The sequence below is a fragment of the Aplysia californica genome, unplaced genomic scaffold (assembly GCF_000002075.1).
Source record: "Aplysia californica isolate F4 #8 unplaced genomic scaffold, AplCal3.0 scaffold00743, whole genome shotgun sequence".
Lineage (NCBI taxonomy): Eukaryota > Metazoa > Mollusca > Gastropoda > Aplysiida > Aplysiidae > Aplysia > Aplysia californica.
Window position 1 is genome coordinate 217,714 of NW_004798013.1, and position 10,449 is coordinate 228,162.

The 10,449-nt window shown below is 39.9% G+C and overlaps 1 protein-coding gene across 1 annotated transcript in view; it reads left to right on the forward strand.

Annotated features, from left to right (window-relative positions):
• LOC101856610 (degenerin unc-8) overlaps positions 1–5,901 on the forward strand; it is a 12,371-nt gene extending 6,470 nt beyond the window's left edge. The window contains exons 3-4 of the mRNA XM_005109024.3: positions 147–333; positions 3,806–5,901. Of these exons, the coding sequence (XP_005109081.2) occupies positions 147–333; positions 3,806–4,537 (919 nt within the window). The 3' untranslated portion in view covers positions 4,538–5,901. The remainder of the gene's footprint in view (positions 1–146; positions 334–3,805) is intronic.
• Positions 5,902–10,449: the final 4,548 nt, after the last annotated feature.

Here is a 10,449-nt window from a genome sequence, read left to right on the forward strand (position 1 = left end):
ACGACCGCCACTACCACAACCACCAAAATCACCACCACAACTACCACCATCACAACCACCACAACTACCACCACCACAACCACCAAACCCACCATCACAACTACCACTACCACAACCATCACCACTACGACCACCACTGCCACCAGCTGGACAAGCTACACCGGGCCGGGTTGGGGCCTCCGGCTGATCCTAGACATCCACCTAGAAGACTACGAGGAGAGTGACGTGGCAGGGGTCAGGGTCAATGTCCACCACAACGACCAGCCGCCATTCCCGGAGGAGCGCTCCGTGCTCGCCTCCCCTGGCTTCTTCACCAGCATCGGATTCCGCAAGGTGGCTTAAGTGGTTGTTTTGTTGTTATTGCTGTTGCCGTTGTTGTTGTAGTTGTTGTTGTTGTTGTTGTTTTGTTGTGTTTGTTTATTTTGTTTTTGTTTTGTTGTTGTTGTTGTGGGTTTTTTTGTTGGTTTTGTTGTTGTTGTTGTTGTTGTTGTTGTTGTTGTTGTTGTTGTTGTTGTTGTTGTGGTGGTGGTGGTGGTGGTGTTGTTTTTTTTTTCTTTCTTTTAATGTAGATATTTTTATACAAATCAGATCATGTAAGAGACCAGCTTCTGACCCTGCCTGACAGGGCCTACCCGGACTGAGCGGGATGCAGTATCCCAGTAGAAAGCCCAATATTAATTATGCATAGTCGATACAAATTTTCTCCCCGCACTCAGGAATTGATTTCGGTCTGTGCGTGTGACAGCAACGCACCTAACTGCTACGCCATAGACGTCGGTACCAAGTGACTCTTCCTATGCAAACCTTGGGGCTTTTTGTTGCTATTTTTATCTCCTATGACCCCTATACGCTGCTCTTGTGCATAAAAAAGTAAAACAAAGAATGTTCCTTTTAAGGAAATTAAGATGTTTTCGTGTCGATAACAAGATTATGTCCCTTTTATACCATTCTATGATTGAAAGCGTGCTATTATTTTGTATTTGCTGCTGGGCTGGGAATTGTAGGGTGAAAGATAAAGAAAAATTGGACAAACCATTATGACAGCTAGCAAGATCTCTGGATATTATTTTACTAGAATTGATTAAATGTATAACACCACGAGTGTAAAAAAGATGAAAACATTGTAAACGACCAATCACATCCCATTTCTTCGCAAATTGTAAGATCACGCAGCGGTAAATATGTACCTCTAAAAACAAAGAAAGAAAGATATGAAAGAAATGTTTTACCATCTAGCATTAGACTATTGTCAGAATAACCTTCAGTGTGTATTGCTCTTTCGAGTATGTATCTATATAACTCTAAAGGTCTTGTAATTAAATTCCTGCATGTGGTTGAATGATGCATCTGATGTGATATGTACATTTTGTCAGCTCTACTTCTCTTTTCATATTGAATTTTAATGAGAGTAATATATAATTCAAATGTCTATGTATACCTGCATGTGTTTTTCCGTTCCAGTACAGCCAAGAAAAAATTCCCTCTGGGATAATAAAGTACTAAATCTTATACACAAATGTAATCTAGCAAAAGAGACCTGGTTAAAAGAAGAATGTCAGGAAATGGAAAATCATTCCAATGCGAACTGAAAAGATCTGCACAGAAATATTAAAGAGGTGTGCCAAACAAGAGCACATGGATCAACAGGATGCCTCAAATCAAAGGATGGGAATATCATCATGGATGGAGATGAGATACCGGATCGAGGGACAAAAGAGATGAACAAAGAAGAGTGGAAAATAACAACGAGGGCCCAAAAATCATGAAGGAAGAAGTTGTCAAAGCACTAGGGAAGATGAGGAATGGGAAAGCTACAGGACCTGACAAACAACATTACCACAGAGATAAAGGTCTTTGGAATCACTACACTGACACAACTTCTCAACTACGACATGTATGATACTGGACATATTCCATCAGACTTGTGAAAATCTATCTCCATAGCTTTACCAATGAAACCTAATGCAAATAAAAGTGAAACTCATCAAACCATCAACCTTATGAATCACGTAACAAAAATACTACGTAGAAAAATTATGATAAGAATACGAAATAAAATTCTCCCAGAGATAGCCCAAGTACAGTTTGGATATATTGAAGGCAAAGGCAAAGGCACTGTAAATGCCATGTGTTCTCAGAACAACAATAGAACGTGCCCTGGAAGTTCAGAAAGATCTTTATCACGCTAGGCTTTCGACAAAGTTAGGCCCGAAAAGATCATCGACAAGCTAGAAATTCTCAATATTGATAGGAAGGACATACGGGTTATCAAGAACATGTACCGTTATGGGATCAAACCGCTGCAATAGAACTAGAAAACGACATCAGCGAATAAATGAGGAGTTAGACAGGGACGTGTACTTTCACCAGACTTGTTCTCCCTGAACAGTGAAAATATCAGGAGATACATAAAAAAAATGCCAGGTATCTCGATAGGGGGACATAACATTAACAATCTAAGATATGTAGACGACACAGTCCTAAGAGTAGAAGAAGAAAAACACCAACAGGATCTATTAAATGTCATCGTACAAGAGAGTGACAACATGGGTCTAAGCCTACACCACAAGAAAACTGAAACAATGTTTATTAGCAGAAAAACTTCAATCCCAACCTGCAATATCAAAAGCAACGGTACCACCATCAAGCAAGTACAACATTTTAAATATCTGAGGACCATTATATCATCAGATAGGAGATGTCACACCGAAATTAAAAGCTGCACTTACCAAGTAAAAGCAACCTTCCACAAAATGAAACAAATACTTACAAACAACAATCTGTCACTGGAAACAAGAACAAGAGTACTGAAAATGTAATATATCCCTGTAATATTAGTTAAATAAGCAATAACTGTGTTTGGTTCACTATCGTTAATTGCTGTAGTTATGTCTCCTTATTTGAATGTATTAATTTGGTACTCTTCAGGATAAGCAATCAAAGTTATGATTCAGTAGTGTCATAAACTTCCAACATGGTCGGTTGCTGTTTTCACAGTACGATTGTTGTGCTAGACTATCCGTGCGCATCTAACTTATTATGAGGCATCACATATTTGGCGACGAGTTATATCGAGCCAATCCTATTACAGGGGTGTGAAGCATGGACAATAGACAGCTGGAAAGAACAATTGAGGCGACAGAGTTGTGGTTCATAAAACGCATGCTTTGGATCCCATGGACATCTAGAAAAACAAATGAAGAAGTCTTGGTTGAACCAAATTGCAGCCGACAGCTTATGCATAATACAAAAGCGACAGGCAAATTTCATTGGATACACAATGCAAAAATAAGCGTTGGAGAATATTGTAATAACAGGCAAATTTGATGGAAAGAAAGGCAGACGCAGACAGAGGGAAAAGATACTGGACAAGTTGACAACATGCTGGGAACTTGATCGCCAAGATTTACCTGGAATACTTAGAGGTGCAATCTCTGACTCAGAGGTTGACGTGTAAGGCACATTCTGTTTTATCCAGGCCAGTCGATGTCTTAACGTTGTCCATCCATCTTACTTTTTGTCTTCCCCTGGATCTGCCGCCCTACATATTTCCTTCGAGCATCTCTTTCACAATGGACTGATATCGTTTTAAGTGACCAAAGTATTATATTTTTCTACATTATACTCGTATTTTGTTAAGCAGAGTTTGTCTTGTACTGTTCTTAACTTTACTTTTCATCCTCTGTTGCCGTTAAACGTCGAGGGGAGATGCAGTTTTCTATGGTAGGCCAGCTCCGCAGCTGAATTGTTATTAAGCTAAATGTCTTGTATGAATGTTTAATTGTGTCTTATTACATTCTCTTAGATAAAAACAGGAAGAGAATCCCCGCCATTCGGGACGTGCCAAGACGTGGGCAAGACGAGACACGAGGGCATCAGTTTCTACGCCGACCGTTACTCTTACTCGGACACGGCGTGCCAGAAGAGTTGCCTGCAGGTCACCGCCATCAAACAGTGTGGCTGTTGCCTCACAAACTACCCCTGCAACCCTCTCAACAAGACGCGCGTTTTCGACAACTTGCACTTGAAGCCCAAGGTAAATTTCTGCAACACAACCGAGTACTCGTCGTGTGTGTCTGAATTTGACACTTTGAGGGCCTTAAAGTTTCTTGCTGAATGTTATGATCGATGTCCTCCGGCATGTACAGAGATCAGCTACGACATAACTTTGTCTATGGCCATGTGGCCTACCGAAAACAAGAAAGACGATTACTTCCGTCTGTTTAACGATGACAGGCACAAACCTGCAGGGAGCCAAGAGCAGTTCCAGGTCTTACGCCAAAATTTTTTGCAACTTGCGGTCTACCCGGAGACGCTGAAAGTGGACAAATACGTGACGAACGCTAAGTACGACTGGAGTATTCTGCTGTCCAACTTCGGCGGGCAACTCGGACTTTGCATAGGGTTTTCCATCCTGTCCGCTCTGGAAATATTCGAGCTGATCTTCGACATTATCACGCATCTGGTTTTCTTCTTTATCTATCATACCCGATCCAAAGTAAGAGTGAGAGTGAGCGACAGTAGCAGTAGAGAGTAACCTGGACAGAGTAACACGACAAGCTCTGGACAATCATAGAATTTATTAAAACTTTGCTTTCACTTCTGATTGATTGTACACGTTCTACGCCTCAACTGATACAATTTGGATCTTTAAATTGAATGGGCGGACTGTTTCGAGCGCAATATTTAGATCAATTAAGATGCCGGCTGTTTCGACCCTATCCTTTTTGACCAACCTGGTTCAGGACCCTTGACAGACGAGCGACATTTTACTGCGCTGGAAAGCAAAACTGCCCTGGAAAAAAAAACTGCGCTGGAATAAGACTACACTTTTGTTCCATCTAGCATTTCAACATGGACAATCCACGTCGGAAGGTTATGGTTCTTTATGTTATGAACAAATTATTTTTAAACGAAATAAAAAGAGAACATTTTGGCGGCAGAAATTTGTCGCTCGTGTCATTTAGCAGCAATGCTTCGTCAAAACGCCGGGTGAGATCTATGCGTGAAATTCCAATCGGCGAGTTCTGGGTGTACCTGATTTGGGGCGACACGTTTCATGTTCGTTCACAACGCGCCTGACGTGAATTTCAGGCCTGCATAGACACTGGAAGTTTTATCTGCGTTGATGTTTCGAATTGAAGGAGATGTTGGAAGTAAACTTAGCGAGAAAATGGCCGCCAAAGTTTGGGTAACTTCCAAAGCTTTAATGTCCAAGGAAATTGCCAACTTAAGTTTTTTTTGCACCTTTCAACAACGTTTTTCCAGTGAAATTAACACAGAAATAAGTTTCAAGTGAATATAAAAAATATTGAAACCCCCCAAAAATCGTTTTAAAATGTCCAACAAGCGGAACATTGTCGGTTTCTTCTATCGAAGGTATCATTTTGACGAGCGTGTTATTTCACCATGATGCCACACAATTGTTCAGCTCACCTCAAAAAGCATAATACTAGAACAGTTAGAAGAGGAGTATGAGGTTCAGCATGTCCTTCTGAATACATTGAGTATGATAAAGGACGCGTGTTCTGGCATTCGGACAACGTTTCAAGGCACAATGTTTTGGGGCATCTGAAAGAAAAGAAGCACAACTTCATCACCCATAATGATTTTTGCAGTTCTGTTTTCATTATTTGAAATGTTCAACGGCAGAAAAAGAACATTCTCACTATGAACTAAAAGGTAGTGGAGTTGTTTTTATGTTGCATGGTACGTTCGAAATGTGCTGTAATACTGCCTTCAGTCAGATGCCTGTCGGACGTGTTATTAATTTTGAGTATGCTACTCTTACCTGATCTATTTTTTTTTTCAAAAGAAGAAGGTGGTATCTGTTTATGTGTGATCCGAAAAGCATAATATTTATGTCGCTGTATCATCAGTCTTGATGGAAATTTCAATGTGAACATTTTCACTGAATAGTGTTAAAACTCACTATGCTTTTTGTGCTCAAACGTTTTCCTTTTATCTTTTTACAAGAATAAATCCATAATTATGAAAACAATATTTTGACGCGTTAAATATTTCTTTGGATTACGGCACTTTCATTCTTTTGTGTGAATTGAAATGATGATAATGATAATGTTTAAACTAAGGAATACAGCTGAATATTTACATTAATTCGAAAAACGTTCATACTGCTTTAGAAATTTTAGTTCCATTTCGGAGTTTCTTGAAAAATTGTTGTTGATTGTATCTATATCTAGTGGCTGAGCAGTGACAGAGAGCTCGGTCTCACGTTGTGACCTTGGGAAAGGCCCTTTACATGGATTTTCCCACCTGCCTCAGTCGTATCGGAGATAGACATTAAACTCGGAGGTCCTGCAACTTACATAGCCTCACAGTTTAGCAAGGACCTTGAAACCTATACAATTTCAATGTTTACAGTGAGAGAAATTTTGACAAGCGAAGCAAAGCGACACCGGCTATGAGACGAGTGGTCACTGGAGTGTGCTGTGGAGCGAGACACTGTGATACTAGCTCTTCTAACATCTTCTCTCCCCCCCCCACCTCCCATCTCTTTCTCTCTCTCTCTCTCTCTCTCTCTCTCTCTCTCTCTCTCTCTCTTTCTCTCTCTCTCTCTCTCTCTCTCTCTCCCTCTCTCTCTCTGTCTCTCTCTCTCACTTCTCGCTCTCTTGTGTTTGTCTGAATATGTGTGTAGGCCTATGTGTGTGTAGTGTGTGTGTGTGTGTGTGTGTGTGTGTGTGTGTGTGTGTGTGTGTGTGTGTGTGTGTGTAAGTGTGTATGTGTGTGTGTGTAAGTGTGTGTGTGTGTGTGTAAGTGTGTATGTGTGTTGCATGTGTGTATTTTTTGTGTGTAAAGGGTACTGTCCTGCGATGGTTTGAGTCATATCTTAAAGATCGAACACAAGCAGTTGTAGTTGGAAGCACGTGTTCTGATAATGTTTTGCTTAGATGTGGTTTTCCCCATGTGTCTGTTTTTGGACCTGTTTTGTTTACAATGTATACACAGCCTATTGCTGATATTGTAAGACATATGGAATGAATTACCATCTTTATGCTGATGACACTCAGAAATATAAATCTATTGATTTCGATCAAATATCACGTTTAGTCGATTCCACTGAGCAATTTATTCGGGAACTAAAAACTAATATGGAAGGTCAGTATAAAATTTAAACTTAATGATGACAAGACGGACATAATGTAGTGTGGAAATACAAAAGCCATATAACAAATCTCACACAACTACAAATTGATATCAATAACCATACCATTCATTCTAAAAGAAGTCTAAAAAACTAGGGGTTCAGTTGGATTATGATATGTCTATGTCCTCCCAAATTTGCCAGCTCAGCAAAAGTATCTATTTTCAGCTTAAGAAAATTGACAGTGTAAGAAATTATTTAACTAAAGCAGCAGCCAAGACATTAGTAACAACACTGATTTTACCACAACTAGATTACAGTAATGCTTTTTTAAATCCTGTTTGAGGGCCAAAAAACTATCAAAGTTACAAGTACTCCAAAAATCAAGCAGCAAAATTTATAATGAAACAAACGAAATCAGTGCACGTAACACTAATTCTGAAAGAACTACACTGGCTGCCAGTGAAGAAAGGATCAAATACAAAACTACAATTTTCTGTTTTAAATGTATAAATTATGATACTGCACCTTTTTACTTTTAAAAATTCCTGGAATCATATCATTCACCTAGAACCCTCAGATCAGCCTGGGACAATCTAATTCTCAAAGCTCCAAGACAAAATTACACAACATACGGCGAACGTTCCATTTTGTTCTTTGGTCCCCAGGTATGGAACGAACTCCCATATAAAATAAGATGTGCCCCAACAATTTACATTTTCAAAAAACAACAACAGCTGAAGCATTTCATATTTACAAATGCATACCTGTCATAATGATGAACCGTTATAATAAGCATGTCTATGCCAGACTGTGAGAAAGAAGTAATAGCGTGTGAGAATGAGAGAAAGAGAGAGAGAGAGAGAGAGAGAGAGAGAGAGAGAGAGAGAGAGAGAGAGAGAGAGAGAGAGAGAGAGGGAGAGAGAGAGAGTAAGAGAGAGAGAGGGAGAGAGAGAGAGAGACTGAGAGACAGAGAGACAGAGAGACAGAGAGACAGAGAGAGAGAGAGAGAGAACGGAAATGTCTTTCTATTTATAGCGAACGAATGTTTCAATGACTATTTCTAGTTATTCAAGTTTTAGTTTTGTTTCGACCGTTCGTGAATATTTATAGCATTGTTGTATATTTTTAGTGGACGCATGTCCAAGTTCACTGCGAGACTGTTTTTCTCATTGAAGTGGCTACGTTCTCTAACGTTAGAGAATGTATACACGCTGTCTACGTTCTCTAACGTTCAGTGCTTCCAATTTTCCGCCATTTTTTTAGTTTCCTCCAGACCTCATCTGCTGATCCGATACCCGCCGCCTCATTGATATCCCCCCCCCCCCCCCCCCCCCTCATCCCCAAGTTTCCGACTTTCTCACTTTCTTTGTTGTTGAAGTAGAAAACTAGATGTGAACATCTCGATCTATGTTGTTGCCTTTCCTGAAACAGTGCTGTATATATTAAGCTTAATCTACCTCTGGAGGTTGGATGTTCTGATAGCCGAAATTCAATGGTCAGCGTGTATGAGTGTGAGTTCGAATCCCGGTCCCGAAGTTTTTTGGGTTTTTGTTTTTGTTTTTCTTCTTCTTCTCCTCCTCCCGACTGACCAACAATTTTCACCATAATTATAATTTGTTGCTTTGGTATTTCTTATGCAGTGATGAAGCATGCAAATTCTAGTTTTGTCCCTAAGAGGAGCTTTTATCTACCAAGTAAAGGCCTACTTTTCTTTTCACCAATTTATGCCTGATTAAAGTACATTTACAACTTTCAACAGTGGCTTTCCTTGGTCTGTGAGTCTAATTTTTAAAATATATTCTTGAATCAGGGAGGCCAAATCTTTGCTCTTCAATTGCAATTTTTTTTAAATCCAGGGCCCTCCTGCGGCCCCCTGACCCCTGCCAATTGTTCCTCCTGCGCAATTATTATTCGTCCTGGTTGGGGGTCCGGGGGCAAATTGTTGGTCAGTAAGGAGAAGGAGAGAAAGAAAAAAAACAGCAACAAAACCCCCCACCCCAAAGTTTCTATGACCGCGATTCGATGCCACGCTTGGAAGCACTGAGCATTAGAGAACGTAGACAGCTTGTAAACGCCCTCTAACGTTAGAGAACGTAGACGCTACCTTTTCTCATAGAAAGCTTTTATACATATACACACACACGCACACACATAATATAATATGTGTGAATCTTTTTTTCTCAATATCGCCATCCTGTTCCGCTGTAATTGCCAATTTCTCTCAGTGATTAATCCCTCTGTCTTTTCTCTCTTTTCTCTCTTTTCTCTCTCTCATTTTTGTTTATCATTTTTTTTTCGTTCGGATTTACCTCGATATGTAATAGTCATGTTTCTTCTTTCAGACTGCCTTCTTTTTAAGGGGGGAGGGGGAGGGGGCTACACCCCCAAAGTCAAAATTCGGCTCAAAATTATGGAATTTGAGCTGTAGGCATTTTTAGCCTCTCCTACAACTATTTCATCGCATAAGAACCCCCCAAAACCGTATTTTTCCTATACGGGCATGTTTGTTACCGCCGTTTCCTAATAAAGTCAGTATTCTATTTTTCTTTATCATAGGTTTTCTCAAAACGCGTCTTTTCTTTATTAACAATAGTAACAATTAATTTTCACGTGATAAGTGCGTTTTTAATATCGTAAGACATGTCAACAAAATCCAATATGGCCGCCGTATCTATGGAAACAAAACTTTTTCTCAAATTTGATTGCTGATCTTAAGACTCCTTACTATGCTTGTTATATGGGTGAAATTTGGTAAATTCGGTCCAGTAATAAGCGAGATAGCTTTCAGGTGTACCCCCGCCTCCCCTTAATTTTTTTTTGATGATATATAATATGCAATTGTAATTGTACTGTTGTGTGGGATTACGTTTAGCAATGTTTAGAGTGAGTGATAGTCACTCAGTGAGGTGTGTGGGTGTGTGTGTGTGCGCGTGTGTGTGTATATATGTGTGTGCACTTGCGTGTGCGCGTATATTTGTTTATATGTATGTCTATGTGTGTATATGTGAGTGCGTACGTTTGTTAGTATGTGTGTGTGGGGGGGGGGGGGGGTGTGTGTGTGTGTGTGTGTGTGTAGGAGGGTGAGGTGTGCCTGTGTGGACTTAAAGACAGGTTATGTCCTTAACGTCCAATGTACACTTGTCATGCTAATGTTATAAATAAGAGCTTGTCAACCTATTTACAGTACAGCCTGGGTCCATGTTTGTCTTGCTATAGATAGATAGATAGATAGATAGATAGATAGATAGATAGATAGATAGATAGATAGATAGATAGATAGACAGACACACAGACACACTGACACACAGACAAACAGACTTATAGATAGGTAGATAGACAGA